This window comes from Schistosoma haematobium, chromosome 3 (assembly GCF_000699445.3).
Source record: "Schistosoma haematobium chromosome 3, whole genome shotgun sequence".
Taxonomy (NCBI): domain Eukaryota; kingdom Metazoa; phylum Platyhelminthes; class Trematoda; order Strigeidida; family Schistosomatidae; genus Schistosoma; species Schistosoma haematobium.
Window position 1 is genome coordinate 2,759,538 of NC_067198.1, and position 22,505 is coordinate 2,782,042.

Sequence of the window (22,505 nt, forward strand, 5' to 3'; positions counted from 1 at the left end):
AAAATTGGTGATCTAACATCAATCTGTTCATGATCTCAATCAAAAATGAAATTTTTATTAACGTAAAATAGGCGATTAGAATTTCTATGAATACACGATCATATCAGTCATTTATATTCATAATATAAATGTTGAAAATAATAAAAGACAAGAATGCATTTCGTGAATCATACGACTATACAAATCACTGTTATACATAATAATGCACCAATGTAAACAAAATGATACTATGGTATTCAATTAAAGAGAAAATGGACCCAGGAAAATTGGTCATCCTGTAGTTGTGGTGGTGAGATTCAGTATTTAGCTAAACAAATAAAAAAAAAATACAAACTCTTATTATGACTAACCTTGAAACCAAAAGCTGTTAACTTCAGCACGAACTCCACAGTAAATACACCAGTAAATATCATATTTAAGTAGTCTAATGCATCTGCATATGCATTTGGTTGTCCTTCAACCTATTGTATGATTGAAATAAAACAATCCTCAATCGGAATATTTACACAAAGAAAAAAAAGCTACAAATCGCAACAGTCATACTGAGTTATTTGTTTGGGCTTCATTTTTTTAACAGTATTCAGAATGTAAAATTCCTATTGAGTATAGCATAATAAATGTATCTAATATCCCTTGGACTAGTATCAATGTGGTACACAACATATTTATTTAGTGGAATCCAGGACTCGCGTTTTGTAACAATAAATATAAATTTCAATAGTTGAGATCATGGGTCAACTGAAGCTAGACCACAATGAAAAACCTGAAAGCACTGGACGGCGGAACTCCTCAGCACTGCTCATGCATGACCAATGCTTCCAGGTTTTCCATGATGGTGGTCTAGCTTCAATTGACCCGCATCTTAGAGTTGATGTTCACTCTAAGAGTCGAACTCAGTACCGTTCACTTTAAACACCATCACGTTATCCATTTAACTACTGAGTCCTGATAGACACTTGTTTGTGCAATGAGTTGAAGTTTAAATTTACTTGGTATTGTTTACATCAATCATCCTATTGATGATTCGGATTACAATTAATCAGTTTCTTATTGGCATATATATATGCAAGTTGTGCTTAAAATGCTTATGAATTAAGTCAATATCAAGACAATATGCACAGTATGCACATAAACCAATAAATGACTGATCAATTGCAGTTCTAAACATCAATAGAAAAATTCAATCAAAAAATACCAAGTGAATCCAATGGATAATTTTGTTAGCAATTTGATCTTTGTCTCCAAACAACCAACTTTAGTTAATAGGGTGACAAATATATATACATATATATATTATTATCAAAACATTTTAATGATTTGATTTACCGTCAATTAAAAACCTTTCAATTGATTATTTATACTTCATTAGAATTTTATACTATTTATTGCTCTATATAGAATTAGTAGTCCTTCAAACTTGATATGCTCACTTTTTTTTCTTATTATTATGTAACTATTATGTCTATGTACATTTGAAACTGAATAAAACGAACTGATCAATAATGTGAATAATAAAACGAATTATAGATTAGTTGAAGTTAAACATTAACATCGTTGGATGTCGGCCAGATCGATGGTCTAGTTGGTTAAGTGCCTAATACGAGTCTGACAGGTCCTAGATTCGAATCTCGCGAGGTGGGATTGTGGATGCGCACTGCTGAGGAGTCCCGTACTAAGACGAGACGGCCGTCTAGTGCTTCTAGGTTTTCCATGGTGGTGGTCTACCTTCAATTGACTCATGATCTCAACTGTTGTAATCATGGACAATTTATAAGTACACGTAACTAATAAAACAATTATAAGTAATCTATCGTCTAATTCAAATAACTATTCGATTTCCTTTAACAAAAACAAAACATGACCCAGTTTTGTTTGATAGAATAAAAATGAATAAATTACAAAAGAAATCGATTTCACTGTTCAAAGGGTACAACAACTGAAATTTTACATTATGTTTTACAAAAGTTTTATAAAGTTTAAATTCACTCTTTAGTGTTGTTATACTTGTATCTTCTAAATGTTATTTAGGACTGAAGTTGATCAATCTCGTGTTGGTATATGTGTATCCTGTACGGACTGTCAAGATATTGCGTTAGATCACAAGATTTATAAGTGCATAACGCGATGGCGCTTGAAACGAAAGGTACTGAGTTCACGTCTAAGAGGGAACATCAAATCTGAGATACAGGTACATCCAGCTAACGATGTACCTGCATTTGAGTGATGATATTTACTTCATAAATAACAGTCAGAGCGTTTCAGCTAGTCAATGCGTTATTCAATTAGTTATTGAATCTAGTTATCAAAATGTGTCCCGGAGTTCACTGCTAATCACTATCAACTTTACCTAAAAATCATTATGACTCAATGACGATATCAAGACAATCTCCTTAAGATTCAAGTATCTCGAAGGAAATTGATCACTGATGATCTTCAACATCAACAATATGATGCTTTTAACACTTACAAGTTAATTAAAGTAATCAATGATTTTTAATAAGCAAAGATGAAATGTGGCTAGTAGTGCAATCCAAACAGGATGAAATGCACATCCTAGATTCCAATGATAGCTACTATCTATCTTTAACTTGTAAAGTTTAATTTATACATTCATAACACTTGTTGACCACTTGTAATAACCTTAACATATAATGACTAATGACTAACAATGATGGTAATTGAAAAATTCGAAACATCTAATAACCATTATTTAGTGATGAATAAATGGCGTATAAATAAGAAGTGTCTAAGGTAACATAAATTTTAAAAAAGAAATTGAACTCTGTCTTTCTTTATATTGAGTTTTTTCTATTCTTTGTAATTACCTATTTTTCTTTATGTGTGGGCATTTCATATTCTTTTTGGTAGAGTTTTGTTTTTTGAGCTAGATGGTTTGATTGTAGGGGTTTCATCGTTCTTTTGAACGATATCATCAGCATAAATTTCAGGTAGATAAAAGTTTCATGATCAAACCATTCAGCTTAGAGAACAAAACCTTAAGAAATTCATGCACTTGAACTACAAATCTTCTCCATCATTTCATATTGTTTTATGCAGTCGATTAAATGATATTATATACTTTACTTAATGTAGTATCTTCAAACGATAACAATCATAGAAAATAGGTATGCAGTCAATAATAATAAACAATTTAATAATGACGTTGTGGTCGGGCTTGCCTAACGTGATGAAGCAACCGAGCTATACTGGCTGGAACAATAGTTCCTCAAGATCCTACTATGCCAGACAGGTCGGTTGAAGAGCGGTAAGACTAAAAGCAGCTAACCTAAGGTCCAAAAGCGAAGTCGTACTGATGATTGTACAGAGGTGTGATGGCAGTAAGGTGTTCCCTTCAGACAATCAGCATAACAGCAATACTGCCTTCCCACAAGGAGGGTGGCGTTACAAAAAAGAGCGACCCTAAAAATGCACACCTCGCCTTATCTCACGGATATCCGTCTCCAGCGGTAAGGTTTCAACAAGTACGGCATTAACACGAAAATTATTCACAAAAAGGTCGTGTATGACCGACCTCAAGGAGTCTTTCAACTAACCATTCTACAAGTGATTCTGTTCGCAATAAAGTTTTTCGATTTTTTTTTCTGTTTTTAAAATATTTTATTTCAATGTATCTTACATAACTCTTTTAATGTAACAGATTAATTTGGATAACTCATTATTATTATGAATGAATGAAAGAATAGAAGTGGTTTTACATGATCTCTTTTGAATATCGTTTATTTCTTCAGATATTCTCAGCAGTGACAACAACAACGACAACAACAAGAACAACAACAAAAATTAGTTTATAATCTCTACATGTTTGAAATAATGGAACAATAAGCCTGTTGATCTAGTGGTAAATTGTTTATACTGTATTGTATGATCAGAATTATCTTTCATTGAATGGTATATAGCTATTAAGACATGAACTAAGAAAGATTGATTCATTGAAGAGTTCCCTTTTCAGCGAATTCATTTACAAAGATGTACAATCGCAAATATATATACTTATGTTTTGCTTTCTCAGGATGATAATAAACTTCTCCTCATATAGAGCTAAGTATATAGGTCATACGATGTGTACTTTATCCAAAAGAATTCAAGAACATTATCCGACATGGCTAAGAAGAGGAGGAAACGGTTCAATGAGAAACCCAAACAAGATAGACTCTGTGTTCAAAGTCATCTACAGGATAAGTAGAAGCCATCTAATGGAATTTATATTTCATTTTCTTAGCATTGGCGAAGCAATAGCTATACATACAGGGAAACCAGAATTGTGTGTCCGAAAGAGATTGTTACAAACTCGTATTCTACCATGGGCTTAATGTCATTTAAATTTTTCTTTCTTTATACTCTTCTTCCTTTATAGACATCTGTTTCCCCTTCCACCTTCTCCTTTAATCTTTTACCCCTCCAACTGGTTTATTTCTGTTTTTTTATAATCTTCCTGATTACATTTTATCTTATCATGCTAAACCATCCTTTCCCAATGTTAATTTCCCTATTTATCTTTTGATAAGTACTTAAGCCATTAACAATCAAACGATTATTAATGACCCTATTTATAAAAACCAACCTTTGTTTCTTCTACCTCACTGTCACCATGTATAATAGAAGTTTATTATCAGTATTATTATCATCCTGAGAAAACAAAACATCCTGTATATATGTTTGTAAGTGTACAGATTTGAAAATGAATTCATCAAAAACGAGAACACTTCACTGAACTAACCTTTCTTAATCTTTTTGATACTTTCAGAGAACAATGTAACCGCATATTATCTTTGTAATATGACATTTTTGTATTTTCTATTATGGTCTACCTTCAATTGACTCATGATCCCAACTATTAAAATTCTTATAATATCCACAAAAACACCCCTTCTGATATTATTCGACGTATGCTTAATAGTGACTGGTTCCAAGAGATATTTCCTCGAGTTATGTTGTGAGATAGCAACTCATTGAAGACAATAGTGAATATGTCGCTCAATTTCGTGTATTAGTTGAATTTAGACATTAACACTGTTGGATGATGGCCAGCTCAGTAGGCTAGAGGTTAAGCAATCGCACGCGAGATTGACAGGTCCTGGGTTCAAATCTCGTGAGGCGAGATGTTAAATCACGAAATTATCCCAGCTAATCAACCACCAAAAACCAAGATGCATTGAATACCCTTTTAATCTTAATATTGGGCTAATCCATAGTATACATCCACAATCTTCCTACAGAAAGTCAAATTCACAATCTTTGATCTCATGCGTGAATGTTAAACCTTTAGACCATTTAATAGTGTTCATGTTTAACTTTAAGCAATTGATGATATGACATAACCACCGCTCATCACGTAGAGTAAATAATTGTCTCACATTCAACACTTCAAAACTCGGTTAGTCATGTCTTCTCATTAAAATGTCAAAAATTGCATCTTAATGTGTCCTACAATAGGATGAAATCGCCATCAAACAGTGATTCCAGGTTTCCCATAGTAATTACTATAATATCCATACACAAGAAGAATCCATTCTGATCTTTTATATTCATTAATATTCAACTCATTTATTGATTATTCAATGAAGTAAATAAAATCATTTCTCCTCCTTTATATACACACAGCTTATAATAGAAATTATTTTCTTCCGGGTTTTATAAATTCCGAATACACTTCAAATGTATACAGGTCAATCAATAGTTTTATATAAGACACGCACATAAATAACACATGGGTCTTTTCATAAAGATACATATAGTACAAATCAATATTTCTTGAATAATAGAGTGAATCAATGTTGGACATAAACAACAACAAAAGAGAGAATAGACTACTTACTTAAGATAACAATTCATTAAAGAAAGTTAATGATCATTATTTGGTTAATAATCATTTTCTAATTATCACAAAATATATTAATATTATATTGAAGTTATAAACAAGTATTCATTAAGATTAGAACAAACAGTTTGATTTCAATGGTTGAGATCATGAGTCAAGTTGAAGCTAGACCAACATGGAAAACTTAAAAGTACTGGACGACCGTTTTGTCCTATCGTGGGACTCCTCAGAAGTGCTCATCCACGATCCCGCCTCCTGCCCACGAAATTCGAACCCAGGTTCTATCAGACTCGCGCGCGAGCGCTTATCCACTAGATCACTGAGTAGGCATCCAATGGTGTTAATGTTTAACTTCAACTAATCCACGAAATTGAGCGACACATCCTTCCTTGTCGTCAGTGAGTTACTATCTTACAAAAGACCTGGTTGAACTCCATTGGTCACTACTTCTCACTAGAACTTCAGGATATACCTCTTGAAGTTAGTCATTAAGAATACTATATGATCATATACAACTATTTTTATGATACTTTTTATTTTGGCGAAGTTTTTGTTCCCTGGATGGTTTCGTCGTGAAGCTTTCATCAGCACAAACTTTAAGTAGAATTGAATTGTTCGAATTTCTCCATATACGGTTCACAGCTTGTCTTGTAGACCTCGATGTTGATTGGTTCTTGTTGACCTTAAACCTGTCATTGCTAACATCCTTGTTTTGGTTGTATCTCTTATTGGTTTGATTTTTCGTTTTATGTTTGTGCATAAATTTCTAATAAGCGGTTAAACGTCATGATATATCCTCATTTATATCAATGCACGTGGACTACTGTGGACACACATTCACTGGAAAAAATGTGGACATCTTGGATAGAGGAAATTCCAAAAACACCAGAGAATTTTTAGAAGCTTAGCACTCAAGTCAATCGGCAATTGACAAACACATTGAAATCGATCTAATCAGGAAGATTATGCACAAACATAGAAACAAAAATCAAACCAATGGATTGTACAACGAAAACAAAGAAGTAAACAATGACAAATGTAAGGCCAATAAAAAGCAGTCAACATCGAGGTCTGCAAGGCAAGCTGTGAACCACATGTGGAGAAATTCGAACACTTCACTTCTATCTGAAGTTTAGGCTGATAATGTCGTTCAGCAGAACAATGAAAGCTCCACGACCAAACCATCCAGCTCAGAGAACAAAAACTCCATCAAAATAATTCACCTGAGCTATAAATAAAGGACTTGTAAATTCTATTGTTAGAATAAAATCATTCAATAACAAATTTATTATACACATAATCACAGGAATGAATTCTGTTCATTTAGAATTGTAAAGGTGTATTTTAAAATTAGTTTATAGAAGAAAATAGATGTTGCACAATCGTTTTTTTCACGTTACACAACTTACTTTTATTATTTATTTATATATTTGAACACATAAATATTGGTACAAAAGGAAACTGGATGCATATGCACCACACAAGTCACCTGATTTGTCTGTAGGCGGTGGTACTTTCCGGGTGACAAGACTGAAGTGGGTGGTTTCCATAGGTGGTCACACCCGGAGCCTTCGACCTAAAGGTTTAGTCCACAAGGCAGTGTAGCAACGTAAGGCGATACAATCCCATGGTAGCCAGTGATCAACAATAGGTTCATACGTCGATTGTTTTCTTAGGACACTGGAGATCAAGTACACCATTAGTTTGGAATCGAGGTTTTACAACTCTCCTAGGTGGATCCTTCATATCCATCAACTCGATTAAAGCTCCAGACATTCTCTTTTCCTCCTCTTAATTTCTTAAACAACACCCTCACCGCGGAAGGGTAGTGAGTAGAACTTGCATGACAGTGGCTGTATATGCTTGTCCATGTGAGAGCATTTCAAGACGGAGAGCACCATCAATAAAGATGGACGTTGACTAACGGTGGAATCCAGGACGCATGTCTTGTTCTATTTAAGACTCGTCAGCTGGATTAAATGATTCATATGTATATGAATATTCTTCAATATTTTAACGAAATAGTATGACAGGAATCGGACGCAAACAGTGAACAATAAATATGAATATTGGCAAGTTCAACTAACTGCAAATGTTTTCATTTTAACATTAAAATCGATGCAGAATTACAGATAAGAGAATAATTCAAATATAGTGAAATGAATTTATAATTTGTTCAGTGGACTGGTTTTTTCTTTTCTCTTTTTGGTTTCTAGAAGTTTCTGTCAGAATACTTTTATATCTTGTCATCAATGATTGTTGTGTCGGAAAAACGCTGATTACTTATATTCGGAGTGAGGGACATCTGCAATTCCCACGACGAGAAAGTAAGAACACAAAGACTGGTATAAGTCAAGATTTATTAGCCCCAAAACACTATGGCGACGATGACCCTAGTCTAAATTACACTCATTTATGTATTGATTGTACACCCATTTTGATTAATAATTAGGATGAAATCACATATATGAGTTATAACAAACCACATACAGAGCATAGTTCATATCAATGGAATACAAGAATATCGTATATTATAGAGAATAAAAAGATCATACGTGGAAATAAAAACGAATACTACACTGAATGATCATTACATTGAATCAGAATGGAATTAATGTTGAACCAAAACTCATAATGAGTAAATCAATCAAAAACTGGCTTTTCTTTCCATCATATCAAATACATAGGGTACAATGACATAATAGAAACTTAAAGTTACCTATTTTATAAGTTTATACTTCGTTCAATTTCTGCATATTGTGCCTTTTATTTCATTAATTTTCTGGAAATTATGACATTTATGACATAACGTATCATAAATGTAAAAAAAACACAAATGATATAACCGATTAATTAACGTTTGTCCGAACTTTAAATGAATTACATAAAACACCTAACAAATGACAATTGCTAAAATAACTCCATTTGGAGTCCCTCCGAGGGCTACTGCCAGTCCCAAGCTCGGATAATGGAGGAGGGTTGGATATGGGGTTAGAGACCCCATCCCGTAGAAAACTAACTCGCTAAAAAAACGCTAACCAGAAAAAATGATTCAAACCATTTAAACTCTGTCCTGTGAGTCAGAAGGTCTTCATTTAGAAGAGTTATGATGCCACATGATGAAAGCCGACTTCCTTCGGAAGTCACGAGGCCGATACCCTCTTCTGACAAACAGAACAACCATTTATTTAGGTCCTTCTTATGAATAATATTATCTTATTATTGTATGTTAGTACTCGTAGCACCTTTACCAGAAAATATTGATAGTTACTATGTAAATAAGAATTTAGTATTTGTATCAAATGATAATAGTTCAGTCCTTTATATTTACATAAGATTTTATAAAGTAGATGATAATTTATTAAACATGTTTAGAAAATTTCAATAGTTGAGATTATGAGTCAATTGAAATTAGACCAGCATTGAAAACTTGAAATCACTGAACGAAGGTTTCGTCCTAATATGAGACTCCTCAACAAAAAAATCCTTCTGATATTTAGAAAAGATTGAAATTACGAGGTAGACAATGAATATCCTCAATGGTAAATACAGAAAATTTACAAATCAAATGAGTTTTACAATAATGATGAATAGAATTATTGACATGATTAATTTCTATGAGTAGAAATTTTTACGATTCACTTTAAAACAAACTTCATGAAACCAGTAGCATGATCATGAGATCAGAAGTACATGAATTTGTGTAACATCCTATGTAATGTCTATCTATACTGATGAATCGGCTGTTAGTCTCTCTATGTAAGAATTAAAGCCTTTTTTAAAAGATTCTTGTGCCATCAATTGTATGACCCGATTTTATTGAGTGTAATGCTATTGCTGATTCGTTCTTGAGTTTTCTTACATCAACTGAAGATTTAGGAACGTGCTTTAAGCATAGTTGGTAGTCCTTCACCCTCACATTCAGTTGCCTTGATGTTTCATCGATACATGTTTCGTTACACGACCACATGTCTCATTATACACTAATGCAAATATTTACATTAAACATTGTTAACATTGATTGGATGATCTATTTAATCATACAGTGAACCAGAGAATCATGTACTTATTTATATTCGATAAATTTGATGTTTGATTATATTTTCCTTGAAAAAACTTGAACCAAATTGCCAGGCAAAAGGTTAGATTTACTTCAAATTCATTCGTTGAGATTTTCACAAATACAACATTCTTCCTCTTTAATGTTTCACATTAACTCAACTCTCAGATACTGTGAAACTATTCGATCAAATTTAGACAAAAATTCTTATTCATTGAACAATTGTATCAAATTTCAGACTCATTGGTAAATGGTGTGATTATCAGTAAAATGTTTCTTCATATATATTGATAAGATTATCTAACTAAGACATTTCAATTATATACTATTTGTTCAGGCTATAATCTCCAAAAAACCCAACTAATATTAATCAACATATGCTCACTAGTGACTGGCTTCACGAGGTATATCCTGGAGTTCTAGTGAGAAATAGTGACCAATGGAGTTCAACCAGATCTGTTGTGAGATAGTAACTCACTGAAGACAATGGTGGATGGTGTCGCTCAAATTCATGGATTAGTTGAAGTTAAACATTAACACCATTGGATGCCTACTCAGTGGTCTAGTGGTTAAGTGTTCGCGCTCGAAACCAGTAGGTCCTGGGTTTGAATTTCATGAGCGGCGGGAGGCGCGATCGTAGATGCTCACTTCTGAGGAGTCCCATACTAAGACGAAACGGCCGTTCAGTGCTTCCAGGTTTTCCATGTTGGTCTAGCTTCAACTGACTCATGATCTTAACCATTGAAATTACTATAATCTCCACAAAACCCATCTGATATCTTGATTTAATTTGCAAATCTATTAGGACATCAATCAACAAATCTCAAATGAACAATTAGTTTTGATATTGAAAACATTCACTTCAGATATAACTAATGATTATCAGATTGAAAGTTAATATCATTGATTCACTAGCACATAAACAGCAATATAAACAGTTCAAAAAGATAGTTTAGAATAACTATGGTCAATAGTTCCGGATTAAAGTAACAGATTATCACAATTTTTACAAACTTATACAGTTTCAATACATAATCTTATAATAATGAATAATAAGTTCAATAATTCACGACTTATATTGGAAGATTAAACAGTTAAGTTGACCATTAAAATATTGATCATAATTCGATCATAAATCAAAATCGCTTATAAACTCAGTTTGTAATATTTCTTAGTAAAACTAATACTAACTATTTTCATTCGTTGAATAGGTTATGAACTTTTGTAAGATGTAACGTTGATTTCGGTGATTGAGATCATGAGTTAATTGAAGATAGACCACCATGGAAAACCTGGAAGCACTAGACAGCTGTTTCGACCTATTGTCGGAACTATCAGCAACGCGCATCCACGATCCCGCATCGCGAGATTCGAAACCAGAACCTTTCAGTCTCGCGCGCGAACGTTCAACTTCTAGATTAGTGAGCTGGCCGACACCCAATAGTGTTAATGTCTAACTTCATCCAATCCACGAAATTGAGCGACACATCTACCATTTTCATCAGTGAGTTACTTTCTCACAACAGACTTGGTTGAACTCCACTGAACACTACTTCCTACTAGAACTCCAGGAAATACCTCTTGGAACCAATTACCAGTGAGCATATGCTGATTAATATCAGAATACGTACTTGTTAGGAGTTTCACAATAGAAAAAAACGGCAGTCCAATGGCTTCCAAGTTTTTCATGGTGGTCTAGCTTCATTTCACTCATGATGTCAACTACTGAGATTACCATAATATCAACAAAAACCCCTTTAATAGCGATAATTTCCAATGTATTTAATCATTGATGTTAAGCGTAAAAACGGAATTATATTTTGATTTAAGGAATAAAAATACTATAGTCATTTCAACAAATATATGGATACTTATTATATAAGTAGATTGGAAGTTTCAATAACACTTATACTTCTATTTGATCTAAAAGATCATAGCTTATCAAACAATTGATAATATACACAATGGGAATTCATCTGAACATAAAGTGAAATAAAGTAGTCAAAAGATATAATTCACTTGGTGTTGTTTTACTTGTATCTTCCGATTGCTTTTTAGAATTTCAAATGATCAGTCTCATGTTGGCATATATGCATCCTGTGCATATTGTCTTGATATAGCCTCAAGTGACAAGCTTTTTAAGCAAAGACGGATAGTGACTAGTAAGGCGAAACGGGAGTCTTAGATTCCACTGCTAGCCACTATCCATCTTTGTTCAAAAGATAGAAATTTGAATAGTTGAAATCATGAGTCAATTGAAGCTAAACCTCCATGGAAAATCTGGAAGTACGAGACGGCCTTTTCGACCTAGTATGGGACTCCTCAGCAGTGCGCATCCACAAGTATTGGTTGAAGTTAGATATTAACACCATTGGATGGCAGCCAGTTCAGTGGTCTAATGTTTAAGCGTTCGCACACGAGATTGATAGATCGTGGGTTCGAATCTCACAGGAGGGGGCAGGATCGTGAATGCCCACTGCTAAAGAGTCCTATCATAGAACGAAACGGCCATCCAGTGAAACATCCAGGTTTTCCATGATAGTCTAGCTTCTATTGACTCATGATTTCAACGATTGAAATTTCTAAAATCTTCACAAAACCCCTTTGTGATAATCATGTTATACATGAACGACATTGTCAATAACACACATAGAAACAGATAGAATATATATATACAATTATAAGACATCATACTTTCCTATAATGATTTCATTGCTTATTTATTTATGTATCAAACATCAACAACATCATCATTAATGTATCCCAATTAATGAATAATGAAACAATAATTAATTCATTAATTAATTCAATAAACAAATAAACAATCATGAAATAATCAATAAAAAAGAAAACAAAAACAAAAACAAAAGAGAAAAACTAAAAAGGGGGTGTAGCTCACTTTCATTGCTAATGATATTGTATTAATTAATATAAATATAAAAATGCAATATTCAAATGGTTGTGATGTAATAAACCACCATATTCTATATTGAAAATTTTCTTTTGGGATATAACGTTTCACTGGTCTAGCTTTCAATGCAAATTCAATACATTTACGCTAAATATATATATAGATAGATAGATGGATATGTGGGGAGAGAGAGAGAGAGGGAGAGAGAGAAAAGGGAATAAGAATTTTAATAGAGAGAATATATATTTTATATATTTCATTTATACAATTTGAATAAAACAAACCATAGAAACAAGTATACCACATAATACAATTGAAAAAAAAATACCACAAAAAAAAAGTATTAAATGAATCGAATCCTTTAATTATATTTAGATTAATCTTTCTTCATTCGGTATTTTCACTATGGTATGTGGTTCAGGTTGTTGTTTTATAATATTAGATTCATTTTCCATATAATTTGGTTGATATATCCCATGTGATGCACGACGTTTTTTTAACCAACGATATAAATAATAACCACCTATAATTAATCCAATAATAATTAAGATTGGTATAATAATTATAACAGCTAATAAACCTGGACTAAGTGCAGGTTTTATTTCTTCATTCATTGTTGTACTACTATTTGAAACATTCAATGATGATGTTGATGATGATGATGATGATATATCACGTCTTACACGTCTTAATACAACATCACGAACAGAATTAATCTCTTGAATATTTTCAATGAAATGATCATTACAATGAATTAATGAAATACATAATTTTGATAAATCATTAAAATGATTATTATCTAATAAACAAGATGGATACATAGAAGAGGATAATTCACTAAATAGTTGATAATCAATATTATTATCCCCATCATCCCCATTATTGATTATTTTCAACATAAATATATATATATAATCTTTCCATTGATATAATGGATATTGAATAGAATAATGATCAAAAGATTGATTTAAATATTTTAATGTTACAAATAATGATGAATAAGATTGTGAATGATCTAATTGAAAAATAGCCCATATATTATTATTATTATTAAGATCTAAAATATGATTGGATTTTATATAGATTTTTGTTAAATTAATTTGAGATTGATTTATTGATTTTATATTAGGTAGATGTAATAATAAACAAACATTATTGGATGGATGACCCTTCAAGGATGATGAGGATGATGATGATGATGGGGATAGTGATGAGGGGGATAACAATGATGATATTAAAGAAGATTTGGAATATTTTATGAAATAATCATTTAAAGGAATTTTAATTGATTTTAATGAAATTTTAGGAATTAATAATGGATTATTAAAATGATTATAGTATCCTGATGGTAGTAATAATAGGAATTGTAATAAGATCATTATTTGAATCCATTCCATTATTATGAATAATGATCCTTTATTGATTTGAATGAATTATACTTTTCAATAGAATCTAATTCTATTGGATCTAATTATAATGAATGGATGTTGAGTATAGAACTGAATTAACTTACATGGATAATTGTAAGTCTAATTAATATTAATATTAATGGTAATAATAAACATTCCACAGTCAACTCAAGATGATATACTTCATTTCAAATAACTAATCATGGCTTATTATTGTTATGATTTGAAATGATCGAACAATGTGGTGCTTGCACAATCTGATTGGTTTTTTGTTTATGACAATTTGGTATGTTTCTTATTTATTATTATTCTTCTTCTATGATTAGATGATAAGAAACCTATCACCTTTATTTATAGGTAGATTGACATAATGCAACATGCATCCATTTGTATAGTCATTAGTTACTCTATAAGCTTATTAATCTTATTAACCAAACTATATATATATATATATATATATATATATATATATATATATATATATATATGCTTAAGCACACATACTCAATTTATAAACAAAGAAGTATAAGAAATCATTAGAAAAGTAAGACATACTCTTATAAGACATAAAATGTTAGTTGATATTTGTGTCTATGTTTAGGTGAATTACAATGGTGATTGAAAAAAACAAAACAAAAGAAGATGTAGATAACCAAAAACACAAAATATCAATAGGCACTATGTACTGATTACATAACTAGTTGGGTGAGACCTTGAATAAATTATTTTTTTTTGTGTGTGTGTGTCAGTATGACAAAATATAACCAAATAGCCTCGATATTGCCTTCAGTCACAAGTTCTATAAGCCAAGATGGATAGTGGCTAGCAGTGAAATCCAGGATGTGAGTCACTTCGTCCTATTTGGGACTTGTCAGCTGGATGTATCTGTATCTCAGAGTTGACTCAATAGCTAAGTGGAAAACGCGAAGGAATTTGGAGCGAACGGTTATGCGTTCGAGTCTCAGAGTGAACATCAACTCTGAGGTGCAGGTATGAGTCCCAAATAGGACGAAGTGATGCACATCAAACTGGATTCCACTGCTAGCCATTATCCATCTTTGAATATTTATCTTTGTCTTGGCTTTATGAATCTTCCTATTAATGTTTTGGTCAATCTTTATTGACATATGTGCATGCTAAGCGGATTGCCTCGATATTGCCTTTTGTCACAAGCGTTATGAGCGGAAATGGCTAGTGGCTGGCAGTAGAATACAAGTTCCACGTTTCACCATCTGCATGTACCTGCATCCGGGTACATGTTTATCTCGAAAATCAAACTCAGTATAGTTCACTTGAAACTCCATCGTGTTATTCACAACCAGCCACCAACCACTTCTGCTTAAAACACATACACTAATCAGTAATATTGTTTCATTGACTATCACATTAAGTAACATTTTTTATATTCTAGATAGCTTTAACCATTCAAGAAACTAAACGGATCACTTAGTGTCGTATTTTTGTGACATACAAGTAGTTTTGTCATTCTGTGATCAAACACAGCACATTTTTAATAATAAATTAAAGTATAGCAACTATCCGACAACCAATTTCGATTATGGTTAATTTTGGTTAAGCACTTTTATTAACTTACATAACAGACAATTTTATTTGAATGGTAACAATTTGCATATTTCTTTGTGCCGTTATGATTAACTAGAGCACATGACAGACTCTAGATAAAAAGTTGATTGCTTAAATATCACTCGACCATTCATCCCCCCCCCATGTATGTATGTACTCAAATCCTATCATTAACCTTTGCTTTGCCTTGCTGCGCCCTTATGCAATTCGATTGTAAATTTACCTATTTATTTGCTCGTATACATTTGTTCGCCTCTTCGCTTCAAATTCACTCAATATGCTTATAGCTTTGTGATCTGAGCTATCCGCTAATAAACTATAGTAGCCGATTCTTATTTCCTTCTTATTTTAAACACCGTTGAGAATTTATATTATAACGGTTGTCGAGATGATCGATTAACGAAGCAAAGCCACTAGAGAATTAGTGATCCCAACGTGTGAACACGAAATAATTTTCGACGATATAATCTAATTCCGAAAAATCATACACTTTGTCTCCATTCGGATTATTATCTGAATTATAATCATAGTTGTGGATTTATTATATCACTATTTTAATTATACATACATTATGTCACAAACATTATTGAACGTTACAGTAATACTCATAATAAATAACGATATTTCACAAACAATTGACATATTGATGCAACTTAGTAAGTACGTTCTATGTTATGAATTGTACCATCAATTATTATCATTGTTTTTGTCTTTAAATAACGACACAATAGACCTTCCACAAATACCGTCCATGAGATCCAGGCATAAAACCACAGTAGATGAAAGAAACAATGTGTGATAAAAAGAGATTAATGTTTTATGTCACAAACTGAAGAACCTCAATCAGAACAACAGAGAGATAAAATGGTCACGAAATAGAATGAAAGACATAAGCCGATCATACTCTACGAGACTCTTAGCACTGACAATATTCTGGTACCATTCAACGTACGATAACAGAGGTCAAAAATATCGATCACCAAAACAATTTATTCTCAAGAAAACAAAATAAAATAATAAAACTTACTTGATTTTTATCAAGTTCACAATTTCTATATTCTTGTTCACCTTCTTGTTGAAATGTGACAATAACAAAACCAACAAATATATTAATCATAAAAAATGCTATGACAATGATATAAGCCACATAGAAGATAACAACTATTGGACGATTATTATAAACACTACCATAATCTTCAGCATAAGAGTCAATTGATCTAATAGAATGAAATAAACAGATCAATAACATATAATGAATGAATATTTAATAATGGAAATGACTTGATTACTAAAATAACTAGAACTAGAAACTTATTAATGAATCTATGAATAGTTTCTTATCATTTTATTACCATATAGATTAATAAATGTTGAATAAATTCCGACGAAACTATAATTTATGAATGAACTAATCAGATGGTTGAATAATTTTTTTGTCGTTAGCGTTTTTTTTTAGCGAGTTAGTTTTCTACGGGATGGGGTCGCTAACCCAGTGTCCAACCCTTCTTCTTTATCCGGGCTTGGGGCCGGCAGTAGCCCCCGAAAGGACTCCAGGCGTCACAAGACAAGCCCTTACATGGAATTCTCAAGACCAAAGAAGGAGAGGAAGACCAAAAAACGTATTACGCCGGGAAATGGAGATAGACATGAGAAAAATGAACAAGAATTGGATGGAACTAGAAAAGAAGGCTCAGGACAAAGTGGGTTAGAGAATGCTGGTCGGTGTCCTATGCTTTATTAGGAGTAACAGGCATAAGTAAAGTAAGTAAGTAAAAGTAATCAGATGGTTAAAGATAAAAGGTCTTAAATTTTTGGCGCGAAATTCATTGATTCATTTGGTTAAATAGAGTTTTGGCATTATATCTGATGTCAGTTCGTGATGAAAACCCCCCAAATGTAATTTCTAACCATTAACCATCAACTGTAAATTATAATTATAATTCTTCACACTGGTTTATAAGCTTCATTTTGTCCTAGTTATTAGGTGTACACTTTCAAGGTCCGTTTGGTGTTGCTCATAGGCTGTTCATAAATTATAATCTTACCGACATTCCATAATCATATAGGTGAATGTAATTTACGTAGGAAATAGGTAGATTGACAATATATAACTGTCTTTCTTATATATTGAACAAGTAATAGCGCAGAGAATATTGTTAGCTATTAAACTTGCATTTTAAACAACATTCCTTGGTTTGAATTTGAAAAAAAATGAGAATACCGTAAGATAAATTATTACTATTAAAGTCTCATGATTTATAAAAGTAATCTAAATTATATCATTGGAAAAGCATCAGCAACAGTTTATGGTGGGAGAGGACAAACCAGCTTCCAGCTGATGAACTGAGAAAAAGAAGTTAGGAGTGGATAGGACATAAATTACGGAAATCACTAAACTACATCATGAGATAAACCCTAACACTGAATCCTAAAGGGAAGCGGAAGAGAGGAAAGCCATAGAACACATTACGTTGGGAAATAGAAGCAGATATACAAAAAGGATGATTAGAAATTGGAAACAACTGGAAAGGAAGGATTGCCCAGGACAGGGTTGAATGAAGAGTGCTAGTGGATGGTCTATGCCACTCCTCGAGGAGTAACAGGTACATATATGTTTTAAGATTTCGAATTCTACCCAAAACATTTAAAGTTTTTTTAATATAATACAATCAATATATGATGATAGTTTATCTGTCATATTGTCGAAAGTCTCAAGAGTTAGCCTAAAATAATACTCTTCCTAATTGTAATACTTTTTTTTCAAAAGAGTATTGCTTTGTCGCATAACTAACTTTGTCATAGATTGTACTTTGATCAGACATAATTTTTAAAGAAAGATGATCAAATACATTATTGCATTTATACACTAGAATAAAACGTTACTTAGTCACTTAATCATTATGATCAGTATATAAGTCATCTATGAAAAGTTCATCTTTAACCTTATTAATCGATCGTGAAAGTAATCACTACATGTGAATTCATTTAATCAGACATCTTATTATTCAACCGAAAGAATCAATGTAAGTAGCTTTATGGAAAATGAGTTTCATCTTAAAATACTTTTAATAGTTGAATGATTTAAGCTGAAAGAACTACTTTATGCTATTCGACATGAGGTACGTACGTGTCATATTCTAATTTCATAACTGCTCAAGATGAATTCACACACGATTATAACAATGATCTTAAATAAACACTTTAGATCTAGTGTGAAGATCATAATGTCGGGGTGTTAGGCATCTAACTGCTCATGGTACTTACTGTATGACTATCAATGTAAATTTGCAAACGATTATGATTTGTAAGGTCTGTCATTGTATTTTGCTTTATAAAAACTGCAGATAACATTGATTTCAGTCAAGCAACTCAAAGTCTGAGGACGAAGTCGTACTGCTGACTGTAAAGGGGTGTGACAGCAGTAAGGTGTTTCCCTCGGACAACCAGCATCTGCAGCGATGCTGCCTTCTCACAAGGAAGGAAGAGGTTAGAAAAGGTCGACTCTAAAAATGTCACACCTCACCTTACCTCACGAGTTTCTGTCTCCGGCGGTAAGGCCCTTTGAAGAACGGAGCTAACACGTCAAAAACCTCCCATGAAAAGGCCGTGCGCAACCGGCCTCAAGCAGTTGTTCCTTGGGCTCTGCAGTCACGCTCCGAGGCCGCTAAGGCCAACATTAATCCAACTTTCTTTTCAGGTTCCTCAAGAAATAACCTTCCATGGTGTGGGCAGCCGGGAAGTGACATCAGCTTTCATACCCGTAACAGAACACGACTGACTAACTGCAAAATACTAATTAATTGCTAAGGGGTACTAACTAGTGTGAGTACGATCCACGGGTGAACTCGAAGAAGCTGTAAGAAGCTCAGAAAGAGCCAAAGATATTCCATCAAATCATCTTTTGGAAGAATATTCTAGAATCTATACGTGTAGCTTCCCAATTGGACATCGCTATTAACCCCCTGTGTGCGGTTTGGATAGCTATAATTATGATTTCGTTTTTACTAAAAACTATAAGTACCTGACAGTTTTGTACTATAATTTGACACTGTCTAGAATAACATTCCTTTCATTTGTCTTCTTTCTTCTCATTTGAGACTTGAAAGGTTTCTAGCGTTCACGTGCTCAAGTTATATGCGTCATATCAAGAACATAAGCTCTATTGATTATGACCCTACATTTTTTAAAATTTCGCAGTTTACCTTCACTTAATCAACATACGGCAGGACTTCACAATGTCTGATTTTGTCATGAATTTCTTTAAAAAAACACACCCATAATGGAAATCTTTTAGAGGTTTCTTTGTAAGCCGCTCTTGATAAGAAACTAATTACTAATTAAGAGACAAAAATAAATACTTAGTAACGCTAAAAAGACCCATGTTATGAAGCTGAGTTTCTAGCTTTATCATAACAGTATTATATACGATAATGCTGAATAAAATGGTCTGGATCAAAACCTTACGGAACATCTCAAAAATAGACTCTAGAAAATTATTTTATGATTATGAACTTTAAGAATTTGTAGATTTTGCTAAAAAGCAAACATCTCACGAAGTATGTAAGAGAATAACTTTTGTAAACAATGTTCTGATTATACTTTTCATTATATGCTTGGCTCACATATCATGTAGTAGTAGTAATAATTACCCTAAGAGTGATCAAAACATTGAAATTTTCAAACATAGTTGTCAAGTCAACGGTGGTCAGGCATAGAATGTATTTCAGTAGAAGATCGATAAGGAAAGAACGAGAACGGAACGCAATTGGTATGCAAATACAGGAACAATGAAATCTGAGACTATGGCTGTGATATTTATAAAAGGAACAGTCAAGATTGAGACGATGGATAGATATTTTGCAAATTAACTATTTACTATATGGTTCTCAGATTTTATTGAGATGCTCTGTAATTTCGTGTCCAATATATTTGATTGTTCTCACTCGTGTTCTTGTTCACGACAATACTACTTAGTGTTTTTCTGGATGAATTAAGTTTATTGAAGTGCTAACTTTAGTTACCTGTTTCAGGTTGATTTATTCAACAACAAAAACGAAATAAAAAGCAGATTATTCATTGTAATAAATATACAAATCTATACTCCTCTATATCTGACTCCAATAAATAACATCCTGTTAACTGAATATTTACGTATGCTGAATCTCGTATTAGTATTATGAATTTACTTGAGACTATTCAAAAGCCAGAACACCAGTTGTAAGTATAGTGTATTGCCAATAACTAATAAAGTCCCCAAGCAACGCAGAAAACAAGCATAGAGGGAAGTGAGTGAGAGAAAGAGAATAGAGAGCAAAGTGGAGCGAATCGTAGAAGGCATTTGAGCATATTCACTTTCACTAAGCGTCAGTTAAAAAAAGATACAGACATGTGATGAGTAGAAGATGGGACTATAATTTATGGACGACTTTTGAGCGACCCCAAAGTGACCTTGTGAGTGTCTACTTACTTACTAGGGCTAAATGAGGATTATAAAGAAGTCTGAAGAATAAGGATTATGATTCACAGCTGATGGTTAGGGTTAAAAATTAGATTTATGGTTTTTCATCATAAACTGACATCAGCTAAAATGACAAGACGCTATTTGGCCAGATCGATGAGTGAATTTCCCGCCAAAATCCGAGACCTGTTATCTTATACCTGATTGGTTCGTCCACAAATTATAATCTCGCCGGTCAAAATGTAACTCAATAAGAATGAGTAAATTGGCCTATCCAGAAGATAAAACAAGCCAAGTGGGTTTGACATAGCACTCGACATGACAATGTGACATTAAGCTTATATATGTATTATTGTAGTTTAACTGACTAACTAATAACTGTACAAAGAATTGATAGAATACACTTCTGCTACTAAGCATTGAACTAAAATACAATCTTCAAAAAAGAGAATCATATTAGTCCACAATTCACATAATGAATTTATTTTATCAGAAGGGGTTTGTGGAGATTTTAGGAATTTCACAAACCCCTTCGGATAATAATCATCTGCTCACTAGTGACTAACTTCAAGAGATACTCCTGGAGTTCTAGTGAGAAGCTGCTACCAGTGTAGTTCAACCAGATCTGCTGTGAGATATCAGCTCACTGAAGACAATGGTATACGGTGGCGCAACTTCGTGGATTGGTTGAAGTTAGACATTAACACCATTGGATGCCGGCCGGCTCAGTGGTCTAGTTGGTTAAGCGCTTAGCGCGAGACTGATAGGTCCTGATTTCGAATCCCATGGGGTGCGGCATCGTGGATGCGCACTGCTGAGGAGTCCCATGTTAGGACAAAACGGCTGTCCAGTGCTCCCAGGTTTTCCATGGTGGTCTATTTTCAATTGACTCATGATTTCAATCTGTGAAATCTATTTTAATCTAAATTCCACTTCATCGACTATTATAAATTCCCTATCTTACTTGAATCCCTTAGTTTCTAAGGTGACAAACAATCAATCTTGTATTTTGTTATGTGTAAAAACAAATCGTAGTAATAATTGAATATACAATAAAACATTACCTATATAAAAGACCAGGCCAACCTTCAAATGTTGATACAGCAAATAAAGTGAGCATAGCATTTGGTACATTGTCAAAATTCAATGGATTATTTAACCATACACGTGCTAAAACTACAGGTCGACTTATATCACCCAATTCATATGTGATATATTGACCACTAGATAAAATTTGAATATAA

At 32.9% G+C, this 22,505-nt stretch overlaps 2 protein-coding genes across 2 annotated transcripts in view; both read right to left on the reverse strand.

Annotated features, from left to right (window-relative positions):
* Positions 1-22,505, reverse strand: part of CACNA1C_1 (Voltage-dependent L-type calcium channel subunit alpha-1C) — a 168,608-nt gene that overhangs the window by 78,085 nt on the left and 68,018 nt on the right. Inside the window, exons 23-26 of the mRNA XM_051212767.1 lie at positions 22,326-22,484; positions 16,831-17,020; positions 12,799-12,957; positions 351-461 (exon numbers count right to left, since the gene is read on the reverse strand). Of these exons, the coding sequence (XP_051068681.1) occupies positions 351-461; positions 12,799-12,957; positions 16,831-17,020; positions 22,326-22,484 (619 nt within the window). The remainder of the gene's footprint in view (positions 1-350; positions 462-12,798; positions 12,958-16,830; positions 17,021-22,325; positions 22,485-22,505) is intronic.
* MS3_00004800 (uncharacterized protein) lies at positions 13,035-14,639 on the reverse strand. Its single transcript, XM_051212769.1, has one exon. It carries the CDS (start codon positions 14,205-14,207, stop codon positions 13,182-13,184), a length of 1,026 nt encoding a protein of 341 aa, XP_051068683.1. The 5' UTR covers positions 14,208-14,639; the 3' UTR covers positions 13,035-13,181.

Bases quoted from the DNA above. Each gene is read 5' to 3' on its own strand.
- MS3_00004800 (XM_051212769.1), bottom strand. From the start codon at position 14,207: ATGGAATGGATTCAAATAATGATCTTATTACAATTCCTATTATTACTA.